The sequence below is a fragment of the Teleopsis dalmanni genome, chromosome 1 (genome assembly GCF_002237135.1).
Source record: "Teleopsis dalmanni isolate 2A chromosome 1, ASM223713v2, whole genome shotgun sequence".
NCBI classification, from domain to species: Eukaryota; Metazoa; Arthropoda; class Insecta; order Diptera; family Diopsidae; genus Teleopsis; species Teleopsis dalmanni.
This window is the reverse complement of record NC_051846.1, coordinates 164,666,982-164,694,593: the sequence shown is the minus strand read 5'-3', so window position 1 is coordinate 164,694,593 and position 27,612 is coordinate 164,666,982. Positions and strand designations below refer to the sequence as shown.

Here is a 27,612-nt window from a genome sequence, read left to right as displayed (position 1 = left end):
TTAAATTATTTTCCAATAAGAGAATACTTGATACCACAATATCAATTGACATATAATAATTATTGTCTAGTACTTTAATATTTGCGCACGGCTTAGGCAATAACTGAACACACCAAGATAGATTTCTAAAAAATAATCTATTGAGTCTTCAAATATGTTCAATCATGTTAGTGATGTAGTGGTGCGCGTATTGGAAATAGTTCGAAAAATATGAGTGTTTAATATGAGAAATTATTTGCAGCGAACTAAAACTCAAAATTGTTTTAAAGTAAAGTAATTTTTAAAAGCATATATGTGCTACAAAAAATATTTTAAATATTAGTAACAGAAGCACAATGATATCGCCATATATGAATCACTGTTATTCGAAAATGTACGGGCCTCCTATGGATTGGGTTGGACCAAAACCAGATAATAGCTGCGAGGTTGTTATAAAAAATTTACCATTTGGATTTACAGCGGATTTGTTTATACGAATTTGCAGGCGTCTTGGTCGTTTATATAGCGTTTGTATATTAACGAATTCTAGGTTAGAAACGTATCATGTTGCATTCGTGCGCTATGCAACATATGACGATGCATTATGTGCAAAAACAGTCCTTCAAGACTGCTACATACTGAAGGGTAGAACATTGGAAATAGATTTAACTGATACATATCGACACCTTCATATAAGAAATATACCAACATACCTAAACGAGTGGGATGTTAAATCTGTTTTATATATAATATTTCCGAATTCATTAATAAATCTTCGAAAGGGTTTTGAAAGTACTAATATAACTAACAATATCAAAAATGGTTATCATAATACTATATTAAATGACAATACTGGTGAAGCATTAGTTACATTTCCATCAACTAAGGAAGCTTTCCAAGCAATGGGAACTAGCCTGGTATGCTGGAATAATTTATGGAATTGTCAAATTAAAATTGATTGGGCAACAGAGAGTGTTGTTGGAGATGATAATGTTGTATATGATGTATGTAATATATTCCAATTTGGTTTTTCAATAATTTGTTTAATATTTTGCAGTCTAAATCTTTATTTATAAAAAATGTTGATTTAACATTAAATTCTCGAAGCCTTCATGAACTATTACAAAATTATATACCAGCGGAGAATATATGTAGGGTTTCAAAACTACTTTCAACCGGTTTTATAATTTTTGCAAATCATAAATCAGCTGTGGAGGCTAAGCAAAAGTTGCAAGGCGTTAATATTCGTGGAAAACGTGTTGAGGTCCAGTGGACAAAGTTTTCGGAAAGGTAATTAAAAATATTATCTAACAAAAAGTTATTATAAAAATATATATTTTTTTAACTCCACATTAGTCTATAACATTATAATGTTAATTGGTACTATCAAAAAAATTTAGTAACACTTATAAAGCTAACTATTTAATAATAGCGTGTGTCCGAAGTACCAGCCATTAAATACTGTTAATTTTGGTAATATCCGAATTCCTGTGTTCGTATCCAGATTTTTGTCCCATTTCCCATTTGTTATTGAAAATAGATTTCTTATTATATGGCCAAAAATTTTAATTCCAATTTGATGAGGTATGAACAAAAGTGTTGTCACCAGATATTAGCTATCTGGTGTAATGTTCGTTCAATTTGGCAGAAGTAATGCCTTCAGTTGAGTATTGTAGGGTTCGGTAAATGCATTTCTCTTATATTGCTCTATAAATATTAAAATTTAATTATAAAAGTTCAAAGTTTAAAAATCGTTTTCATTTATAATGAAGAAGTTTGTTTTCCTTAACAAACTGTTTCCTTAACAAATCGTTAACTATATTTTTTCAAATACATAATAAATATATACTGGAAACTAAATCGTAAACTAAAAACTGAAAAAAACGATGTTATTAGCAGAACAATATCAGAATCGAATCGATATATTTTTTTTTAATTGAGGTTATGACAGCCAGCTTTGACTTAAGGATGCGACATTTAATCGGCAGTATCGAAGATCAATTTATTTAAAGCATCATGATTAGTTAAAGCGTCTTTCATGCCATATCCGTTGTTACATTAATCCTATTGTGGATAAAGAGACACCTGTTGTAATGGAACTAACATTATTTGTAGTGAAATACAAATAAAGATTAACTGGCTTCCGTAGCAGTATCTTCTAAGAGACCACGGTTTATCGCGTGCGCCAAGAACTGTTCTTCGTAATTTTAGGTCAGAATATAGCCATGTACTAAACCGGTCACGTTCATCACCTTAAGTACCTTTTTTAATCAGCACAGCCCACACCCTCATCTCTCACATATCCTCCAAAACCCTTTCTCTTCTTTCCCTACACTCAAAACTTCACATCCTAACACGTATACTCGTTTTCGAATTTCTTGGTAATTACAATAAACACTAATTGTTGTAAACAAAATTTTAATTAATAAATTTAATTTAATTTTAATGTCAAAAATTTTTGTTTTTTTGTTAGACAATTATTTCACATGTCTTGTTCACAAGATTTTGACGCTGCTTTACGAATGAAATGTCTTGCAAACCATTGGCGTATTCCCATCATAATCTTTGGATCATATTACGAAATACAACAGCGACAATATTGCGCTGTAATGTTACGCACGGACGAGGGTTGTTATAGTTCTACTGTCGCATTTATTTGTATAATGCATTTAGATTTCTTAAAAGATATTCATTCAAGGCTTTGTGAAGTAGTATGCACTATTTTGGACTCAATAAAGGATTTTCCAGAACATAATTATTTATTAGATGTGTACCGTGATCAAGCTACCATATGTAAGTATAACGATTTCATTTAATTTTAATGATTATATGAGGGGACTAACAAAACTTCACTTAGTTGACGTTAACATGGACTAAATTTTTGATTAATTAAAGAAATACCAGCTGATTTGGCAAAGTTTATTTCTTAGATTTTTCATTTAAAGTTTAATGGCAAGGAGTTAAAATGAATAAAATACCGTAAACGTATTGAATACCTCAAGAGATTCGGTTGCCATTCCTATTTAATCGAAATATAACCTTACTTTCGTGGAAATATGTGATGAGTGTCAAATGGCATATGGAGAGAATGCATCATTGTTTCTGACCGCACTTCGTGGTCTACTTAGGCTAAAACCTTTACTTCAGTGAAACAACAAATCTTCACAAACAACAAATCTTGCGATGGACCGGTTCCAAAATCTTGAACTAATGAGGTAAGCGTTACTCTAGTGAAGTTCAAAATTCAAGATTGAGGATTCAAGTTTGCCACAGCAAATGATTACAGATGAATGAATTGAATATCACAGCTATATGAAGAATATGAATCAATAATATTAGATACACGAAAAAATCAGCAAAATGAGTTTAGCGAATGGAAACCGGTCCAATTTTTCCTTTAAATATTTGAAAATAACAAGTCCACTACCTACAGTCGTTGATATGTTGTCCAAACGGTGCTAATCTACCCGTTTAAACTCGATAATAGAAGTCAGCCACAAATTAAGTTTAGTTGAAGTAATGATGTCAATAAAAGCTATAGCTCTTATTCCTCCAAAAACTAGAAAACTGTTGTATATATACTATACTATCTGAAGATTAATATAATATTATGATATTAAAAATATATTTGTCAATTTCTTTTGCAGCCAACTAAGAGAATTTTTGTTAGTTGTTTCGTATGAAATCCTATTTATTTTTAATTCAACTTATTAATTGTAGTGGGACGGTTTGAACTTAAGAATATTGGTTCGAAACTAGATTTTGTTGCTACTGCTAGTGAGAAAAATAAATATTTAATTGACTATGAAGAAGTCTGTGATATCATAAATGCTGTATCGTTATTAAATACTGTCAATGAAGATGTACTCATTAAAGAATACTATTCTTCTTTTAATAGTAAAATATATGGTTCTTATATTAATAACTTATGTCTATATGGTATGCGGTCATTTGGTACAATTTTTCCATCATACCGGAATAAAGAGCTTTTAAAATATAATTTAAATAATACACAAATTATTCTGGCTCTATGTTTTCTAAGGAACGGCACTAATATTTCTACTGACATAAGACCATACAAACCAATTCCACTTAGTATTTTTAAATATGCTGAACAAGATATTTTAGGTAACACTATCGGATTAATACCAACATCAATAACAGAGAATAACTACAATCAGATATTAAAATATGTAAAATTTGGATCCAAAAAATTTTATAATCACGACGTCCGAATGCTGTCACCGAAACCGTACATACAAGGTTACTCATATAAAAATCACATAAGAGGCGAAATGGCGAAATCACTACAAATTTTGATAGAACATAATACTTTTGACTGGTACTATTATGGTCCGTCACTGTTTAATGAAAACTCAACACATTTATTCAATTAATTTATTATCTAAAGTTATGATATTAATTTATAATTTGATAGTATAAATTTAATCTTATAAAATGTTATATTTCTATGAGGACATTAATTGGGTACATTGTATAAAGCAATTTAAATCTTTGTATGGAGTGTAGGCTATACCTTTATGATATAATTATTCTCTTCTAGTATATAAAGTTGTATTTGATTAAATGTATTAGAATACAAAGATGAATTTAAATATTGTCTATTAAAGATACTTAGTATCAATTTAATATTTCTGGAATATCAAAAAATTATATTTAATATATAATTATATATATTAAAAAAAAAATAATATATTAAAAACAGTCATTTCCACTATTATTATAATTATTATTTATTTTTTATAAAATTATAATTTAAAATAAATGTTGTAATGGTATTTCATATAACTGTGATTTGAAATTTGTAATTATTTTTTATAATATTATAACATTATAATTAAAATTTATTATCGAACAAATACACTGATATTAATGGAATTAGATTGCTAAAAAAAATGTGTACATTTTATATATAATTATACATATATTTTATGTATAAAATTTCATACATGAAAAATCAAAAATAGTTGTGCTTTGAGTTTATACAATTAACTATAAAAAATTTTCATATTTATATAATTATCTAATATTTATTTAAAGTGATTATACAATTACAATGATACATATATATACGAATAAAACAATCATATAATAATTAAAAAATCAAAAATTTATGTTAAATTTAAATGTTCTTTATTGTTATATTGTATTTAGTTAATTAACTTTACTTATTATAAAATGAAATACAATTTAAATAAATATAATATAAAAATAGTTAAATAATATAAAATAAATTAATTTCTAGATTGTTCAAAAATATATATGTGTTAGACATATTTTCTATATAGCAATATTATATTATTGTATCGCATGAAAAATTACATTAATATTAAAATATGAGTGGTTTTTTAAATTTAGTTTAATTTAAATAAAATTGAAGCAAATACAGCTTGATCTTATTAAAAAAAATTATTATTATTTATAACTTAGTATAAAAAATTTGTTTTATAATTTTAATTATTTTTGTTTTAGAAGCCAACCTGTATGTATGCAATATAAAAAATTTATTATTATTAATTTATTATAGAGAAGTTTTGAACAGTAGTGAGTTTTATTATAGAGAAGTTTTGAACAACAACAATAATTATTTTGATATTAATATAATGTTTATTTGACCATACAGCTGTTTTGAGTATTGCCAAATTCTAATCATCAGTGGTCTTGTATTTAATTATTAGTAAATCATTATTTAAGACTGCAAATACCAGGGACTGAACTCGTGCCCTGCCAAATTTGAAGCTCAACGTCAGCGCACCTTAACCAACTGACCGATCCAAAGCCGTACTTTATTTTTTATGTTCGCTCATTTTTCTGGAGTTTTGTTAATTTGCTGTGAAAGTTTTATTAACAAATTCAACATCGGGTGGGGAAAATGATCATCATTGTGTACCATTAGGCTTTTTGTTTTTATACTGCGTTTCATTATGTTACATAGAATGATGAATTTTTTGAATAACTCTTAGTTTCTCTTCTTTAGCTTCTTTGGTAAACACCAAAGAAACACTTTCAAAGCACTGTTTTGAAATGAGTTGGCGATTACATTGACGATTACATTGACATTTGGGGTCATATAAAGTTGACGCATGTAGTACTTTAAGCAGTGCACCAGAGATCTATTTAGCAGTATCTTGTTGTCTATATAACTATAATAATAATAATTCTAATATAAACAATTATACAATTCTTTTCTGACTTATAAGACATAAAGTGGAATTCGACAAAATTATCGTTATTCGATCCAATTTCTTGTATTTGATCGCTCTTGATCCCTCTTCGTACCGGGATTGAACGGTATAAAAGAGTATTTGTTCAACAACACTGAATAAATATATAAATAATATCAATAAATTTAATGTTTAATTTTGTACTTACTTTTAAAATTAAGAAGATAAATTAAAAATTTGAATTAGTTTCGAAATGATTTATGTTAAATAGATTTGTTTTTAAGAACCTTTCATGGGTATTTTTTGAACCGCCCATGATAAATGCATTATAACATGTGGCATGCATTTCAAGTATTTTGTAATTATTTACCGAAGTGGTAAAATACGAAATACTGAAAAGAAATGTAAACAAATAATTTTGTTAAAAATAGGTAGACGCTATTTTATAAATAGTTTTGTTCCCTGAGATGAATTCTCAGCAATGAGCATAGTTTTAACAAAATTTTTGTATATTTTTTAAAAAATATTTCGAAGATTTGCATATTTCTAACAAAAAATTATATTTTGCTCAGTCTCCGCGAATATTTCGAACTACTAAGAAGTCGCTTAGCTGTGCGCCGAAAAAGTGGGTCTGCGAACAGATTTAGTGCATATTTTTAGAAACGAACGAAAAAAAAATTAATTAAATTATGTTTCCGGGCGTAACTTGCAAAAATAATTACACTGCTTGATTATAAAAAATTGTTATAATTTTTATAAATTAATAATAATAATAAAATAATATTTAATTGAAAAAAAAATTATTATTATAAACAGAATTATTATTGATCAATTAGTACGACCAAAATATTATATATAAAAAATTATATGGAGGTTTATAAAAACATCTTGTATATTTGACATAGTTTGAAAGAGCTAATCTAGGTACTACTACAAATGTTTACGTCATTCCTATGAAAAGTGAACATGCAGGCTACTAAAAATTTTTCCAATAGTATATATCTGCTATTAACCATATTCTGTTTATTGATATTTCCACATTATACCCAAGAATTTGGGTTTAAATTTGATGGGGACGATGATAGCGGTGAGCATGGAAAGCAATTAACAAAACATCGTGCACTTGAAAAAAAATTTAAATTTCGAAAAATAGAACGCGTTTTCGTTGATACAGAGAATTACGGTGATGATGACGACATCGATGTTGATAAAAGTATAAAAAAGGACTTATCAGATGAAAACGATGTGCCATTCGAGCGTGTGCGCAATGCGCAGAAGGATGATCGAGCACCAAAAAAACAAAGCCGAGAAAAGAGAGTGAAGACAAGTACTTCAGACGAAAGAGACTCTTCAGAAATAGATTTCGATCAATCTCAATCATTTCTTAGTCGTATATTCGGTGGCTTTTTTGGTAGTGATAAAGAAGAAAAACAAGATACACAAAAGAAGAATGAGAAGAAACAAAAGCATAGTAAATCCGTAGAGGAAAAATCGAACAGTATAATTGACTGGTTGAAATGGTTAGGTGTGAAGTTGGGTAAATTGAATGCTGCTGAGGAAAAGGAAAAAATAAAAGCTACTGGTGATAGTTGGTGGATGTATCTGGATCGGTGGCCAATAAATAGTTTCTTTCCAATTGGTAAACAGCCAAAACCAGTATCAATGCCGCGACAAAAGAATTCTATTAAGCAAAATGGTGATGATTCTTCAGCAGAAGTTTTACCCATGAGCCAGGAACATTTTGAATCATTGTTACATACTTTACCAGGTTTCGTGGTAAATGCTTCGCATGTAAGCAATACGGAATGTCGACAGCACATGCAAATTTTTCATCGTCAATTGCGTGGAAATAAACTATGGACATTGCAAAGTAAGTTCAAACTGTAAATTATTTTATATTAGTTTATTCAACAATTTATTTAAAAATACATTGATCAAATATAATAATTAGTATAACACAATATTAGTAGAATTAAATAGGGAATGTGGCTTCAAGGAAAGCGGCGCATTGAATCTATTGTAGTTTTTTTGCACCACAACTGACCCTAATCATACAAAAGAGTCATCCGTACGAATAACGAATAGAACGCCCTTGGCTGAAGAGTTACTGAAATGAATGTTTTGACGTCCCTTTAGTTAACAACTACCAAACAAATTTTTTCAAACAATATCTTTACTAAAGGTCATTACTACTAAGGCCTTATCTAACTGATATCGTATAACTTAACACTACTTAAAATAATAAATTTATTTCTGCTGCGGAACTTTATCCCGTACGATTTAAATTTTCTTAGAAATAAGAAGATTTTGTCGGTGTTATTATAGTTAGCATACTTTAGGAGTACAGATATAGGCATTTTTAGGGAACTTAGAGTTCTTAGCTGGTGGACTTACAGAATATATATGCTTTTCTGGGAACAAAATCAGTTATTTTAACCAATTTCATTTAGTTTAATATATCTCGCCAACGAAGTCCCGATTATATCCCAAATTTTTCCCGATTAACCGCAATCTTCAGTAAATTTTGAGAACAATACTGTGATATACAAAGTGATGCCAAAATAAACTGTAGACATAAAAGTTTAAATCGGAAACTTATTTCAAGCAGCACTATATACAATGTTGATGTATAGTGATCCATTTTTATATAAAATGAAATTTTATATTAAAATTTTTATATAAATCTATTTAACAAATATATTTGAAAGTCTATAGCTTATCTTGAATAATAAATTTTAATATTAGTTTATCATATATTTTTGTAATTAATCTTATAATACATTTTTTAAACTACTCGTCAAGTATTTGAAAATATATTGAACTTCATAGACCAATGTTATATATATCTATTAATATAATTTATAGTTATTATTAAACTTATATTTAATATTTGATTTCAGTGCTAGATGCAACTGGCAAGATATCATCAGGAATTTTACGAGGCAATATTAATCAGTTTGGGGATTTCGATTTATGTACACAAATCAGGACAGTAGTTAAGGTTACTTCTGACATACCAATGCGTATAAGAGGCAAATATTGCTTAGCTCACATTGAGACACAGACTGATGTATCAGAACTTAAGCTACCAGTTTATTTAGCGCATGCACGTGAACTTTGGAATAGTCATCTTGGAAATGTATGTATTAAAAATGATTTAAATTTTTGCCATATAAGTATACATATATATACCATATATATGTATATAGCTTAAAGTCCACTTATAACGATTTCTTATAATATGCTTTAAATGACATATTTAAATGTTTTGTGTTATTCTAATGTAGATAATATATATAAATGTAGAAGTGATAGATTCTAATGAATAAGATATAAATTATTAATATTGTCCTGGGCACTTTGCTTCACGTTGTTCTAATGTGTCATATGCATTGTATTTTGATCCTTTAAGTTCAAGCCGTTTTTCGGGTGTTTTATTATCTCCACGTGTTGTTAGGTGAATTCTTTTAATTTCTAAATGTTCATTACGTGGTTCATTCACTTCATTTTCCGTTGTAATTTCTATTATAGTTAACATATCACTGAATTTATTTTAAATCCTTTCCATGATTTTGTTTTTAATAGAAAAGGTTATTCATATACCTTTGAGATTAAGAGTTAGATATTTCAGTCCATATATGTATATGTATATATTGATAGATATACAAGAAAAAAAAACTCATAGAAAATTTCTTAGATTGTCGCAATAATATATTAATTTTTTTTTGTATATATAATTTATTACATTTTTTAACAGCCTGGACATTTTGTACCACGTTACGCTGTTGCGAATTGGGGTGTTTGTATACCACATTCATGTCCAGCTGAAGTGGTACAGGAAATGATTGAAACCAACTTAAGACCTTACAACACAACCGGTATTGAGTTTCATGTTGAGGTGAATGATAACGATTGTTATATACGTCAAAGTAGAAAATGGACAAAACTGATGGAGAAGGATAAGAAATTCGCTATGACAGTGTAAGAACATTAAATTTAAAAAGATATTCATATATAGAGAAAATATAATTTTTTAGTGTATGTATATCATCACTAGCACTACTAGTTTTTATTTCTTTGCTATATGAGCAAAGGTCTATCTTCAATAAAATACTAGAAGCTTTGAAAAATTTAAGAGGGCCTAATGAAAATATTAAAACTGAAAACAATGAAGTTGATGATGAAGTTGACAGCAATAATATTAGACCGGAAGGTACAAATTCAAATGAGAATAATACGGATGAAGTAGTAAATGCCACTGCAGCTCCGAGTTCCGATACGACTTATGAACACAGTAAGTTTTGCTAAAAGCTATCCTAAAACCATCTTTAAGTTTCTTTTCCATATTAAATATTTAATAATAATACGCTAAATATATATATATATATATATATTTATATACTTACATATATATATAATATTAAATTTTATCACATTTTTCGCTAAATTCTTCTTAAATTTTTTGTCGCTTTACAGGTGCATCATTTAAGCAATTTCTGCAAGAGATTATCAAATCATTTTCACCGAGGCGTACACTCACAGTGCTACTCTCTGAAGAAAACACAGATTTTCCCATTTTGCACGTGTTAAAGCTTGGCGCCACCTTCATGCTATATGTGTGTCTGAAGTACCTTATGATTGGACACTTGCCAATTACAAATCGTGATCAACTTGTTCGCGCTGTCGATCATCCATTTAGCATTATGTTCCGCGCACCACTTTTATATGCAGACATTTTGCTATTAATCGGTGGTTTCTTCTCAGCATATCAATTATCCTCTGAAATGGAACAAAAATCATATATACAGTTACTTAAATGTCTGGTATCAAAAATTTGTAGGTAAATATATTTTCTATATAATTCTATGCAAATAATCTGAAAATATTATTTAAAGATATCTACCAACATTGTTTGTGGTAATTCTTTTTCAAACTTGGATACTTCCACATTTAAATTCCGGACCTCTATGGACTAACTTAATTGGACAGAATTCACGCTTATGTGAGCAGCAGATGTGGAGAAACGTATTTAGTGTACAGAATGCGATAGATTTCGAGGAAACAGTAAGATTTGTTTAGAAATAATTAGATTTTAATAAAATAGACATTTTATAGTGTTCACCTATGACTATTTCATTTGCATTGGAAGTGCAATTATTTTTACTTGGACCACTTATTGTGTGGCTATATTATACCAATTCTGATGCTGCTTTTTATACTTATGGCGCCATACATGCTATGTCTGTAGCAGCTAGATTTTCTAGAACTAATAGAGAGCATTTATCTGTTACGTTATTTCATGGAATTAAGTAAGTTAACATCACAAATTTTAAATATGTTTTTATTTTTTACAAAATATCTTTTCTTATATTAAGTACTGAACAGTACTGAACTGCAACAACAAAAATTTTTATTTATTTTTAATTAGTTAGATTTTTGATTGAAAAGAATGGTGTTGAAATTTAACATTTAAAAACTAATTATAATTAATTAATTCAATTATTTGTTAATGGACATTCATAGCAAATTAACAAAACTCCATGTTCGAACACATAAGTTAAGTACAGTTTTGAATCAGTCGGATAATGAATACTGACTCTAAGCTTCAAATTCAGTAGGGCACAACTTCAACTCTTTGTACTTGCAGTCTCAAAAAAATTATTTACGAATAATTAAATATAAGAAATAATTCCAAGACCACTGATGATGGATATTTGACAATACTCAAAACAGTTGAAATTCACTTTACTGAAAATAAATAAAAATTTTTGTTGTTGCAATTCAAACCTGTTCCAAACCTTTCTATTAAATGCTATACTTTCTATTAAGTAAATTAATTAATTTTTATTTAGACGACATTCTGTATATTTAAAAAAAATTTTAATGTTTTAAAACAATGATATTACAAATATACATGTAAATAAATTTTTAACATAAAATTTTAATATCCTATTTTATAGTGTAAGCAAATTCTACCGAACTGCCAATATATTATTTTCTTCGCCCATAAGTCGAGCGACACCCTATTTACTAGGTATTGGAGCTGGCTTACTGCATCGCTCTGAATATGGTAGCCTACAATGTGCAACAAATCTTATACCATTTGGTTGGATTCTAGCCATATTAGGTATAGTATGGTGTTTCTGGGCGCCATCAACCGGTATGACTGGAAGTTATATATACACACCCAATAATGCAGCTTCATATGCGGCATGGAGTCCATTAATACTTGGATTAGCTATATGTTGGCTAATATTTATGTTTCCAAAAATGGAAAAATCAGTTTTAGGATTCTTAACAAATTCACGTCCAATAATATTTTTGTCTCGTATAACATTTCCGATTCAATTAGTTATGTATGTGGTTGTGCTTTATAACACGGCTAGCGTTAAAGAGGCACAAAAATTTCATATGCTTGAATTGGTAAGTGTATTTTCAATTAAATAAAATTCATTTATTTAAAATATTTATTTTTATTTTTTAGATAAATATTAATGAAATTGGTTTCATTTTGTTCTATGCTATTATGCTAGCATTTATAGTCGATATACCAACAAATCAAATACGTCGTTTGCTCGTTAATCGTTTATTTAGAGAACGTATACAAACAGAGCAGGAACCAACTTCACAGTCGGAAGCTTCTGAAGAGCCTAGTGAACAAATAGTTAGTGACACACCTGAACCGTCAGAAACAATTTGGGCTTCTGATCCAGAAGAAGAAGAACTAAAATATCTTACACGTCGTCGTAGTTCAACAATAAACTCTGAATCGATTGTAACAAAAGCGAATACTACAGATCAGATAGACGAAATTGAAACTAAAGAAGAGGTAGCAGAAGAAGAACAGGAGGAGGAGGAGGAGGAGGAAGAGGAAGTTGAAGTAGATATTACTGAAGCTGAAGAAGTGAAAAAGTCTCCGATAATTTCAACTAAAAAACCAGTGATTGAAGAAACAAAACCAACATATACACGCAGACGTAGACCGATAAGTGATGATTAATCATGTAATTCTTAATTTGGCAAAATTCTATGAGAAAATTATTTTCTTGAAGAAAATATATTAATGAGAGAAGAGAGACCCATTGGAGAGTTGTAAGAAAAAAAACAGCTATTTTTTTTTTATTACTAACTTCCTGACTTTTACCCCGAACGATTGGCGAATTATTGAATTTATATCGACACCTTAATAATTATAAAATAGTTTTTATACAATTAAGGTTAATTTACACTAAATTTATTATGAAATTTAATTTAATATATTTTTTGTTTTGGACAGCAATTGCAATACAGTGAAGTCGAAGATTATTTTAAATTACATATTGGAATTGTTGGGCTACAATTTAAGCCCATTTAACACAATTTTATATTAGTCGTGATCCAAAACACTGTCTATATGTGGTCTGATAAGTGGTTTATTTAATTTTAGCATTAAAATAATTTGTATCAACAAACTCTAATTAAAATTAATATATCTTAATTTTATACATACAAGTATAAGTTATTCAAAGAGTTTATTTAAAAGACATGTGTTTACTTCATAGATCTGTACTCCTCTACGAGTAACTGGATATAATACATTTACTGTATTTTAAATCTATAATTTTTCACTGTGTTTCACATTTTTTATTAATAAAAATAATTAATTAAATAATTTTATTTTATTAATAAAAATATTTTCCTAATTTTTAATTAAAAATTACAATATTTAATTAAATTAAATTTCTTTATTTTAATTATAAATTTTTATTCTTATTTTTTATATATAATACTCAGCATTTTTTAATTATTTTATGTTAAGTCTTCCATACCTTATCAATTGTATTATACAATGTATTAATTAAAAAATGATAATAAGTTTTTTTTAAATAAAATTTATTGCTTAAAATTAAAAATGTTTTTTTATTTTTAAAAACAAATTTTCATAATTTTAGTTTTAAATATTTAAATTTAATTTCTTAGTTTTTCTTAACCAAAAATGTCGGCATTATACTTTCTTTTTTAAATTTAAAAAATTGTAAAAAATAAATTTTTTAATTAAAATATTATACAACTAATAACTTCAACCACCTAATATTTACATAAATTAGAAAACAATTTTATTTTTATATATTTCTATTTATCATATATAGATATATATATGCATTCCTTGTGAAATAAACGCTCACGATATACCAAAACTTTCTTTAAGACTAATTTGGTTTCTCATTTGTTTAAGAAATAAAATATAAATAATTTAATTTCAAATATTAATTAAAAATTTTACAAATTTTAAATATGTACTTATATTTACGCTTTGCTCAAAATGTATTTAGAAATTGTTATATATAAAGATATATGTAAAATATAGATTATAAATTATTTCCTCACATTAGTACCACAGTTAATATCTTCCTTATCATCCGTTATATATTATGTATTATAGTATCGTTGTTACAACTAATATTTAGTTGTGATTTTTAATAGATATATTTAATAGTTTGTAATTAATTAAACAAGTATAACTCATAATATTTTTTAAGAGATATACCACTCAGTACAGATCAGTACAAAAACTATTACTTCTTCAAAAGCAAAGAACGTAATACTGCGGATTATTTCAAATTCATAGAAAAATTTTACAGCTTTCACATTTCAGGAAATAAAAATTTGAAAGACTGGAATTAATATGGAATTATGTATTAAATCTTATGGATATTATATTGAAGATGATAAAAATTTACTTGCGTATCAGTATTACCAAAAGAAATATTTATTTCCTTAACAAACATCTACCATATATATTAGAGTTTAAGATACATTATTCTGAGTACTTTTAGCTATTTATATACAATTAATAGAAAATGATATACTTATTTCTTAAACTGAAATAGAAGATTTGATTTATCATAATTCCGAATACATTTCGTATAGAAAGTCAGTTCTATGTTTTGAGTTTGGTTTACATTATTTCTAATACTTTTTGAACAGAATATAAGGTCTTTGTATATTAATAATATCAAAATGAAATTTTAGTCACTTAACCAAAAGATTTTTACGGAATAATTTAACAGGGCTGAAACAATCGTTGTTCTTAAAGACTTTAAATTTGAAATGGTTCAAGTATTGTATGCTGCTAAGAAAAATTATTTTAAATATCAGGAATTCTGACAGGGTACTTACGTTAATGAAACTTGTAGATCTTGTAGGGAAGAGAAGATCTGTAAACGTGTGTAAGGTTGTTTGCCCTGCTTTGATGTATAAATCAATGAAGTACATAGATATGTGGGCATCTCATATCGTATGAAGATTTAAAACTTTGTAATAAAGGTTAAATACTACTGAAGAAATATTCTAAGTCAATAAAGGAAGCACTATAGATGTCTATGTCCAGTGGCGTAACTACATTTTTTAGGCCTGTAAGCAAATTCTAACTAAAGGGCCCCTATCAACATACTAAGGGGCCCCTCTTTTTACACTCTTTACACGAAAAATGTGAAAAGGGTATATAAGGTTTGTCAAGATTTTCGTAACGTATTAAAGGAAACGTCGGAAATACCATTAAGTATATATCAGTACAGTATCAGTTCAAACTACTCTCTCAGCTTTTGAACTCTTCGAATAAAACTTTACACACACACTTTTAGCCGACCCTGTTCACCATTTGATTTGATTGAAATTGGACGTCTATTTCTTGTAGCTGTGATATAAACTTAACAATCGGATATGAGGTTTATCCGTTTTTAATAAAGGTATTTAAATAGAATTTAGTGTATACAGTACTGATATTTGCAAAAGACAACGTACAAAATTATTTTCAAATGGGTATAAATCTAGATATAGCTTCCATATAAACTCTCGATTAAGACACATACTTTTCTTAGAAAAACTTTTTTATTTTATAAATAGATTTAATATTTTATTTGAAGTACATACATATTATGTACTTTAAATTTAAAATGTACGTATCTTTTATAAAATGCAATATGAAGTTATTCCAACAAAAAACGTTTACAAACATTTACAGTGGGGCCCCCTAAATTCGGGGGCCCGAAAGCGTTGCTTCCAGTTGCTTCCCTGTAGTTACGCCACTGTCTATGTCGCTGTGCCAATTCATTAAGTATAACAATTATAATCACAAATATTTTAATTATTCCGGTTACTTTTTGAACTTAAAACAAAAATATTGTATGTAAGTAACATCAAAAGAAATGTATGTTTTCTAATTTTAATATGATATGATTTACATTATTCTAGATATATTTTGAGCAAAAGGTAAGTGTAATGTATCTTAGCAATATAGATATTGATGCTTATTTGCTTATTAAAAAAAATTTTGTTGAAATTATTCCGGATACATTATAATCAGTACATAGCTTCTTTGTATTTCCTTCGCAAAATTTTAAATACATTTGTTTTATATACTTTTAGATTAATGTAAGTATAATAAAATGTTTGTTTTAAATTATATACACGTATCATACATATATGGGAGTTTATAACCAATTTTGTAAAGTAACATTTTGGCAAGTCATTTTTTAAAAGTCTAAAAAAAAATTTAAAAAAAGTTAAAAAAAAACAATATACCAAATAAGTATAATAATATGAAAATTAATATATATAATATATTTTATATTATAAAAATGTATCACAAAAAGAGTATTCCTAATTAGCATTTATATGGACTTTAAAATAAGCCGTTCTCTACTTATTCCTACTTCACCACTACTCTTCCAAACTATTTGGAGTACCGGTATTACTGCTGTCAGTTTGCTCCGTAGTTTCGCTGCCAGCCTTTTTAACTCTACTCGTTCGCAATAAAATTCGTTCAAGTGCATGGATGGGTGATTCAAAGAGTACGCACAGCACTAAAGCTAGGCAAAATGTAGTGAAGACGTGACCAAGTATGTGATTTTGCTGAAATTATAATTATAAATAAAACACATTTCCCAATAAAACTCTATATATCTCTAACCATTATTAAAACAGATTTATACTCCGAAGTACGTGTGAGTGCTGTAAAGTAAAGTTCTACAATGCCATTGCATAAGTAAGCGCAGTAGGCGAGTCGACTTATTGGAGCAAAGAAACGTTGACTCAACAAACTTTGTAACCAGCCAGCATGTCCAGTTGTAGTTGCCAATACTAACCATGCTATTGATAAATTCCAACCAATTTTGTGTAAACCAGCATATAAAACAGTCTCCAGTAAATTGTAAGGAGCTATATAGAAACGAGTTATGCTATACATAGATGCTACACCAATTATCGTTGAAGCTATCCAAGTGACTTTCACAAATAATTTTGGCAATTTATAGCTATATTAAATAAAGTTTAATATAATTTATTTCAGTAGAATTATTTTAAGTAATATGATTTTTATTTTTCTCATACCTTGACTCCTGCATGCGATGTACTAAATATCCAGTTAATAACCCCAAAACATAAGCAGAAGCCCGCATATGCGTCTTAATATAAAACTTGTTGTAATATTTATTGAGTGATATATCAGCAATTTCCCTGTTAAACATATTATAAAAAATATTAGTGTTAATTCCATATATACTATGAACACTTCTATATGTTATGGAATATAAGTTTTATATACATACTCTGGATAAACCATAAATGTTGGATCCGTTTTATGTTGAAATGTTTCGAAAAATGGTATGGCAGATGTGATTGCAATCATAACAGCTAGAAAACGTACACCATATTTACGTAGTTTATAGAGCATATATATTGCAATGGGCGCCAGGAAGAATAGTTGTGTATCAACAGCTAGGTACCAGGATTGAAACATGCACTAGAAAACAAAGTCAACAATTAAACAATACCTAATAATTTTTAAATATATATTTAATTGATTTATGTGTGTATATATACGGGACCAGCAACAGATTTTGTCAACAAAATTATTTAAAGTAATTACATGGTTAAGAAAGATATAAGTTCATAAGACCATCAATTTCAACAGCTCTTTCACTATATTTATATATATGTATATGAAAATTAAATTTTGTATATATATATTCGTTAATTAAAGACTAAAAAACAATTTGATGTTTTAGATGAGGTGTCAAATACCACACGTAACTTAATAGTGATACTGCCAGGTTTAAAGACACAATAGTGTGGGATAAAATAATGTGGTGACATGATCCTTTCGATGTCTGTCTTAATCATATGTCCCAATCTTTTATATTCATCTAAGATCAATATCCGCTAGAAATCTTTTTGAAGCAATGCCTTTGGAATTTCCTAAAGCGAATCTGTAATTTATTTTAAAGAAATTTTTTTAATATATTATTATATGAAAAAATAAGATGAATAAAATGGATTTTTGTTGTTGTAGTTCACTACTGTACGAAGAAACCTCTTTTTTAAAAAATAAGATAATAAACTTGAAGCCAATTACTGGCACTAATGTTGTGAGTACTGGCACTAATGGCATTCAATAGAAATTTTTATGCCCATAAATTATCTTAAAATTTGTTTTTTTATTTTTTGTGCTAACGACTAGCACTTGCTAGCTTTTATTGCAATTTCATTGCAATTTGTACTTAGTGTATATCCTATCCTCCTTCACCTTCAGTTATTTTTTTCTGTTAATATCGGTAGCATTTCAAATCTTTAATATAGATCTAGCCATATTCACCTCATGTGCTAGTTTCAAAATAATGCAAAAATAATCCAATATTTTAAATTCCTTAGACATGGTAAGTCCATGGTAATGAACTTTACAGGATTTTTTCAAAACAGATAGAAAGTACTTTAATGTACTTTTCACTAGTATTTTGATGATAAAAAAATATATAATTTAATGATAAGAAATATATATAATAATTCACGTTCTCAAACACTGGATAAGATCTTCGAGGGCATTTCTTTAAAAATTCATCTCATATCATCTTACAACTATCGCTTTCGTTAAATTTAGTACCTTGTATCTTTTGGATATTTCTTAGCTCATGAGACATCTTTAGGAATACCGTTTCGACATTGGTATGGAGTGGATCAATACCATATTGATACCTTCTGTTAAAACGCATTCCAAAAAACGACTTTAACAATTGTTTTTAGGATTCGAGAAAACACTGACATACATGTATTGCATCAAGAGAGGAGTACTTTAAATAAATTCACAATTAATATAGAAGTATAAATACAGATTTTCAGAGTTTTAAACAGTGTTGTATCATTTCACTTTTGATCACATTGTTATATGCACATATAAATTTAAAATGTTAATATATTAAAAAATGTTAAATACACTTAATTATAATATATTATAACAAAAATAATTACCAAACTATTCGTATTGAAGTAATTGTTTATATATAAAATATTAAGCCACCAAGATTCCTGACAACGTTCCTGTTCGATTTGTATACGTTGCTTCCATATCGGACCATCACCAATATTTGGTAACCAAGTCATATAAAATCCAATTACGACTATATAAGCTGGTGTTAGGCGTATGAATCTTGCAATATACAATACTAACACATTCAATTTACCACGCCTACGTTCCAGCTCTATTAGTAAAATGCGGCAAAATAAGAAACCGCTGAGTAATAAAAATAAGTCGACAAATAAGAGAGAATTAAATAAAAACGGAAATTTTAAAGAAGTTTGTTCCTGTAAAAAAATAAAAATCATTATAAAGTTTAAGCTTAAATGTAGTTAATCAATGGAAATACCTTCTTTACAAAGTCGAGATTAGATATCGGTGCACCAATAATAAAAACACCTGCATGCCCTATAAGTATTAAGATCATAGCCAACGCTTTAACGCCATTAATGGAATTCAGTCCCAGTTGATCCTTACTGCATTGAAAGATTTTGCGTAGATTCTCTGTAAATTTTATTACATGATATTATATATAATAAAGATAGTTTAATTAGTTTGACAAACCAATTATGGAAAAGGATAGCAAAGCCGTAGTTAGTGTGTCATTATTGATGCCCGTTTTTGTGATGCCATTATTTTGCTTCGTATTCCATATAAGATTGATATGATAAATTGTACTCAAAAAAGCCAGAAGTAAAATAAATAATATAACGCCACTATAATAGCAAAATATCAAAATAAAAAAAAAAAAAAATTATTTGCATTTGTCAATAATAACAACAATTGTCTTAAGGTTAACAATATTTACATACATATTAGTTTGTTGTATCTGTAGATACATATGAAGTTCATTAAACTCTATTAGTCAAGTATTAAACGCGGTACTTACGCATATATAAACATTCCGTTAGTGACGACCAAGTCATTGCTTTGCAGTTGACACATATTGTCGTCGACCTTGATTTGTTGGCGTTGCAGCAAAAACTGCAGAAAGGTTGCCACATCGCCGCTGTCACAACTTGCAGGTACGCATACGCCCCAGTGTACCAGCGCAGATCGGTTCAATGGCTGCAATAGGCAAATCCGTACATTAACTTACATTTCGATTCATTTCCAAGTGCAGTTGGCACAGCAAAATAAATAAATTATGAGTTATTTTGAAACTTTTTGGTCTTCGATTGCAAAAATTAAGCGATTTGCATGCGAAAAACGCCGAGACATTGAAGCGTTCAATTTATTTAATCGAACTTTTATGATGTTTTTGTTATGTTTATGATGTTTCTATTACGTTTTTTTCACTTTATTACAAAATTAATGCTGTGTTTTGTATGATATTTTCATTTTTATATGTTAATTATAATAATTATTTTTTTGTTTCAATTTTATGTTTCTGGATTTCAGTATGAAAAGGTCATAAATTTGTAAAGAAACACAAAAAAAAAAAATAAAAAAAGAAAATCATTTCAGACTAATGTAAGTGAATAATTATATTGAAAATAAAAGTTATTGATATGAAATACAGCTGCGAATTAATTTATTGTCTACAAACCATTTGAAATTATAAAAAAATTTATTTAAATTTTCTTAATTTTTTGGGATTCACATTGTGTGTGCTTCACATTTTAGCATAATAATATATTTGAGAAAATAAGAAAACAGATATTGGTTACTATTATCCTAATAGGATGCAAAAAAAGGAAACTTAAATTTGAATAGAATTTTTTTTTCAACAATATAGTCATAAATAATTTCATAAATGAGGAGTTAGTCTCATAGATATTTAAATTTTATAAATATTAATTCTTTATTAAATTTGTTTTTTAAACTCAATTAACATATGAAAGAATTAGTTTTCTTTGTTATTTATTAACAATTATTTAATTATTATTATAATTATTAACATTATATAATTATTAAATTATTAGTATTAATTAAGTATTAAGTATTACTAATTAATTATTATTAATTAATTATCATTAATTAATTATTATTAATTAATTATCATTAATTAATTATTATTAATTAATTATTATTAATTAATTATTATTAATTAATTATCATTAATTAATTATTATTAATTAATTATCATTAATTAATTATCATTAATTAATTATTATTAATTAATTATCATTAATTAATTATTATTAATTAATTATCAATAATTAATTATTATTAATTAATTTATATTAATTGATTATTATTAATTAACTTTTATTAATTAATTTATATTAATTGATTATTATTAATTAATTTTTATTAATTATAATTATTATTAATTAATTTATATTAATTGATTATTATTAATTAATTATTATTAATAATTTTTTTCTAATTATTATTAATTAATTATTATTAAATAATTATTTTTAATTATTATTTATTAATTTTTATTAATTTATATTAATAATAGTAGGGTGTATTGAACCATTAAAGTTTTATAACAATTAATTATAATAATATATTTAAAGTGATTTCTTATCTAATTGCATCCAATTCTCATCATTGTTTTCAATTACATTGTTTACACAGCTAAAATTGTAATACATTATAAATACATGTATTTTGGGGTCTCCCATTTTAGACTGGTTATGATAAAAAAACTAATTAAACAAAGTAAAGCAATTAAAAATAAATAACTCAAAATTGTCTTCAGTGAATAAATTAAATAATTTTTTTTTCTAACTTTTTGCAAAATATCTATTTAAGAAAGTAAATTTATATGAATAAAAACATTGATACATATATAATTATAAATAATTACAAATATTTTTAAAACTACTAATATTGGAAATTTCCACACGATGACAATTTATTTCTATATAGATATAAATATTTATATTTATTTTTATATTTTTTTATATTTTTATTTTTATATTTTTTATTTTTATTTTTAATTCTTCATAACTTTAAATTTTTTTTATAATTTTTAAAAATTAATTAATTTAAAAAATTAATTTAATTATTTTAAATCGTTTCTATTTAATTATTAAATATTTTCTTATATTTTTTTATTTTTATATATTTTATATTTTTAATTCTTTATAACCTTGAAATTTTAGTTTGTAATTTTTAAAAATTAATTAATTTAAAAAATTAATTCAATTATTTTAAATCGTTTCTATGAAATTATTAAATAACTTTTTCACACTTGCTTTAATAAATCAATTAACATTTAAGTTAATTTTTATAAAAATTTTAAGAATTTTGTAGATACGTAGAACCAAATTACAACAACAACATTGGTTCCAAGCAGAAGTTTTAAGAAAAATGTAAACAAACTGGAGACACATGCCCGGCATGCTTAAGTGTCAGTGAAGCACATTGGTACCTCATTAGTATGCGGTGTTAGCCTTCTAGCGATGCGAATCTCAAACAAACAACTTAATGGAATGGCCCACACAGCTCCATAATATTTAATAAATATCATTATCAACTTAAACGTAAAAATGCATTAAAATTTGTAATAAAAAACTCGTGCAAATTTATTTATTTACCATGAAGACGACTTGCTTTTTGTTTATAATTTATATGCTTACCGACGGATAACGCGAGGCTATATTTAAGACCGGCACCCCAGTTAATGTCACATTCGCCAAACAGTACTTAGCACGCACCGGAATTTCTACAGGTTTCGGTAAGTCTTCTTCCACGTATTTTGTTTGCTCCAAACATTGATCGAAATGGCCAAATTGATGTAATATTCCACTCTCAATGCCAACAGGTGTTTTGACCGTTGCGTCGTACACTATTGTAAGAAAAAAAAAATGAATAAACAAATTAAATTAAAACTAATTAATTCATGTTAAAAATGTAAGTCAGTAGTATTTTTAAATCAAGGGTAAGTAAAAAATTAATCAAAGAAAAAATTTAGTTATTGGTTAAAAAATATTAAAGTATTTTTTTAATATTCGAAATGTTGTTTAATAACAATTTGAAAATATAAGGCTTTTTGTTTTTGTTTTTTATGCGGAGATCTATGGCGATCCAGCCTTTTTCAGATAGCATCATCTTCGCTGTTATCATTATCATCAATGTGTTCCACCTGTTCCAATTTAAGATGGTGTGTTTTGCGTTGTCTTCGTCTGCATCTTCGTATATGCATTTCGAATATAAAGGCCTAATATCTCTTTTAATATTAAATATATATAAAAATAAGCTATGTTGCTCTATGTGACATTATCAACTGGGCTAAATTTGAATATTAAATTTTAATCCAATCATATCAAATATTAATATTCACATATTACTAGGACCTTATATTTAAGAGTTTAGTATATTAATCTAAATTATCAAAATCCCTTATTTCACAGCAAAAAATATGAAGATATGAATAATTTCACAATTTAAAGTATTAATATTTGAACAAATTAATATGTGTATATCAAGTTAATATAATAATTATATATATTATGATATATAATATATTAATTAAATATCAATATTTTATATAAATATATAACGAATATCAACAAGTTTATATTTTTTGCAATCCACCTAATGAAATAACTCATTGTTTTAATACTATTTTTCTTACAGTGCGTTTACACTATCACAATTAGCTCGGTAAATTTGCAGCACTAAGTATCATAGAAAAATGTGCTAATGAGGTTTGGTGATTAAAAGTGCAAACAGTGACGCTGGCAGAATTGTGGCAAGGGGTGAGAGGATATTCTAGAAAATATTTTTTATCAAAATTGTCAAAAATAGTCCATCTGCTATTATTTGTCAGATAGATAATGGTACGGAGATGGGGATACGGTTAGGTTAAATTACTGGGGCCGTCTGAAGACTCACTTAGACCATGAGATCCATTATGATACCCTAAAGAATGTGGTACTGACCACAAAGCCATTGACACGAGCTATAGAAATAGAATCTAGCTCTCTTAGTGACTTGAAAAAGTGTGACCCTAAGTAGGAGAGTCTATGTCTTGGTAGAGGTGGGGATAAACTATAAAATAAATGTTTTCAAAATTTTTTTGTAATTAACTTAATTAATTTCAATAAGGTTTAGCAGCAGTTTAATTTTTAAGCACATATTTATATTAATATATTTATGAAGAAAATAATCTTAAACTTCTTATTATTAAAACTAACTGAGTTTCTGTGGTATTTCTATAATTTTATTATTAAATAAAATAATAAATATAGTAATAAATAACAATTATAGTAAAATAATTTCAAATAATTATTGTTATTAAAATATTAAAACAAAAGTATATAAGAATTTTATACTTTATATTTTATGTAGAATATATTGCCTATCTATTCCCTGAACACGCCACAGAGTGTAAATATAGAAGATATTAAATAGATGTTGAACCTTACGTGTAAATAAGGATTGACTTCAGATATTAGGATCAGGTATTAGGATCAGGTATTAGGTATCTATCAGGTATTAGGATTTTATATGTCTTATGTAAAGGGGATGGTTGGAGTGATGTAATTTATTAGTTTAATACTAGTTTATTTGATTTTTGCTCCCATATTTTAGTTGCCCCAAATATTTTAGTGAAGTTAAGTCTGACTACAGAAAAGGTAGCAATCTAAAAAGCAAAGAGTGTACCAAAGGAATGTATAACATGTAAAGTACCTTCGACGGCGGGGCGCTGGTTACAAGCCGTTCATACCTTGAATTCACATATTTTTTTAGATCAGTAAACCCATATTATAGTCAAATTAAATCTGACTATAGTCATGGCAGTCTGAAAGAATTTAATCGAACGAAGATATGGAAGTGTGTTGAATTGAATTTAATGATGGGATTCCGGTTAGAAATTGTTCGGATTTTAAATTTTTTAGATTACAAAACCCATATTTCAATGAGATTAGGTATGACCGCAGACATAACAGAACAGTTATGTTCTATATACAGTTATGTTGTGTTCATATTGGCAATATGAGTTTCTATTTTGCAAAATTTTTGGATTGAGATTGACTGGTCCACATATATTAGTTACAATGTTGAGTATGACACATACAACTATAATTTATAAAAAAAAATATGAACTCTGTTGTAATGTAATCATATTTAGACATCTGTGTTTTTATAGAAATCAATATGCATATATAAGAATTAAAAAGTTCGATAAAAATTTATAAATTCATTAAAAATGTCTTATTAAAATAAATTAACACTTTTTTTGTATGTGAAGCAACTTTTTTCTAAACGTTCGTTTAATGGTTCTGTTAATGGTTCTGGATATAGATTTTTACACCTCTGAAACGTTTCTTACATTATTCGAACCATTAACAGCTACTGTGGTGTAAGTAATCATTAATTATAGTTAAACAAATAATTAATTTACATATTGTAATATTAAATGTTTTCTTTGTTTAAAAAATTTTATGAATGAATTTTGGTTCAATGTTTATTTGTTTAACACACTAAAAAGATATTCGATTTACTGGTGTAAATTAGGAAGGTAAATACCAAGAATTTACTTAGGTCATTAAGAAATCATAATTATTTTTAGTAACAAGCTATAAAAATTGTAATTAACAAATGCTAAGAATATTTAAAAATTAATATTTAATTAACACATTAAAAGCTATATAAGTTATATTTATAATATTTTAAGAAACCAATTTCTAAAAAAAATATAATTGATTTATATATGTATGTATATGTATTCTTTTTTTTATTAAAATGCCTTATTTAATTTTATATTTCAAAAATAAAGCATCTTAAAAAAAAAATAAATAAAAACTAAATTCTTTAATTATATTTATAAAGAAGTTCTTTCGAACAGTAGGGAACTACAAAAAATTTATTTTGCATTATTTTAATTAATTGAAATTTTGGCTTTATGATCAGTCATCATCAGTTGTCTTAGAAATAATTATTGTATTTAATTATTCGTAAATAATTTTTTGAGGCTGCAAGTACCAAGGATTGAACTCGTGCCCTGCCAAATTTGAAGCTTAGAGTCAGCGCACCTTAACCAACTTACCCAAAGCCATACTTGACTTGAGTTTTGTTGTGAAAGTTTTGATTAACAAATTCACTGGCTGTGTTTATATTAGAATGAAATCATAATAATTGAATTAATTAATTATATTTTATTGTTAATTGTTAAATTTCAGTACAAATCTGTTTGTAGAGGCATTATTTGTTGTATGATTATATTTATATAAATTTTTTATTTGTTTATAAAATATGTAAATGTATCACAATACTAAAATTTGTTGAAATATTAATTATTTAATATTTCCGTCTTGAAAATATGTTAATGCACTCAGTAAACTTGACATTTATTATTTTGCCAATATTTGGTAAATATTTGTAGTGTTTTTGAAAATGTTTAAAATGTTAAAACCCGGTTAAGAGTCTGTTTACATTATTAGACTGGTGTCAGTATCAACATTTTGTGAATTGCGCCGAGTTTATATATATATGGACAATTTTACTAGAAAGTAAGAAATGCATATTTTGGAAATTTCGAAACTCATTATCCGTAGACAAATTAGCTTTAATTAACATTTCCTTAAACGTTAATACTTTTTTTGTTAAAAATAAAAAAAAAAAATATTGTTTATTGTCATTTGTTTAGTTGGTTAAATAAGTATTAAGTGTTATAGTGTTATATATTAACAATCGCTAAAAAAAACTTAAAAAACTGTTAAATGCATAACAGGAAGTTGCATTGTAATATTTAAAATATATATTAAATTTCTTTAAAACATTAATCATAAATTTAAAAATAATATAACTAATAAAATAATTACTATTGGCTTTGGATATATTTAAAGCTAATGTTGAAATGGCAGCATCGTATCCAAAAGCGCACTTGAGCTCAAATAATGGACCATTATGGCATCACAGGACTAGCGTTGGTACGTACATAGACTGAAAGATCAGTATACGATCAACGCCGAAAAAGGTAAAGAATTCCCTATTAGGTAAAGGCAAACCAACCTGAAAATTCTATGAATTTGGCTAGGTCCCTAATATTACAGGATGACAGTTCGACCCGTTCGGTAAGAAAAGGGGGCCCGAAGATTTTTAATCTTCTCCTAGGTAAAGAAGTATACTGATACAAGAGAAGTGCACTGATACAGAGCCACATTCGCGACAAAAGTCATTATAGGCTAGACGCAGTCTCATAGTATGCATTCA

General features: G+C 26.8%; 3 protein-coding genes across 3 annotated transcripts in view; 2 read left to right on the top strand and 1 right to left on the bottom strand.

The window, feature by feature from the left end:
- The first annotated feature begins 157 nt into the window (after positions 1-157).
- Positions 158-4,376, top strand: LOC119666633. The gene is made up of 4 exons (XM_038075915.1): positions 158-983; positions 1,037-1,269; positions 2,453-2,772; positions 3,700-4,376. Exons 1-4 carry the CDS (start codon positions 336-338, stop codon positions 4,374-4,376), a joined length of 1,878 nt encoding a protein of 625 aa, XP_037931843.1. The 5' UTR covers positions 158-335.
- A 2,628-nt stretch (positions 4,377-7,004) lies between these two features.
- On the top strand, positions 7,005-13,756 carry LOC119669846. Its single transcript, XM_038079877.1, has 9 exons — positions 7,005-8,034; positions 9,065-9,303; positions 9,922-10,145; positions 10,202-10,458; positions 10,641-11,004; positions 11,060-11,228; positions 11,280-11,473; positions 12,125-12,587; positions 12,649-13,756. Exons 1-9 carry the CDS (start codon positions 7,131-7,133, stop codon positions 13,162-13,164), a joined length of 3,330 nt encoding a protein of 1,109 aa, XP_037935805.1. The 5' UTR covers positions 7,005-7,130; the 3' UTR covers positions 13,165-13,756.
- Positions 13,757-16,795: 3,039 nt separating this feature from the next.
- Positions 16,796-27,612, bottom strand: part of LOC119666632 (nose resistant to fluoxetine protein 6-like) — a gene marked incomplete at its 5' end in the record, with an annotated part of 32,204 nt that continues 21,387 nt past the window's right edge. Inside the window, 9 exons of the mRNA XM_038075914.1 lie at positions 16,796-17,057; positions 17,116-17,458; positions 17,535-17,660; positions 17,753-17,946; positions 19,449-19,781; positions 19,844-19,998; positions 20,059-20,210; positions 20,384-20,562; positions 23,031-23,239. Of these exons, the coding sequence (XP_037931842.1) occupies positions 16,866-17,057; positions 17,116-17,458; positions 17,535-17,660; positions 17,753-17,946; positions 19,449-19,781; positions 19,844-19,998; positions 20,059-20,210; positions 20,384-20,562; positions 23,031-23,239 (1,883 nt within the window). The remainder of the gene's footprint in view (positions 17,058-17,115; positions 17,459-17,534; positions 17,661-17,752; positions 17,947-19,448; positions 19,782-19,843; positions 19,999-20,058; positions 20,211-20,383; positions 20,563-23,030; positions 23,240-27,612) is intronic.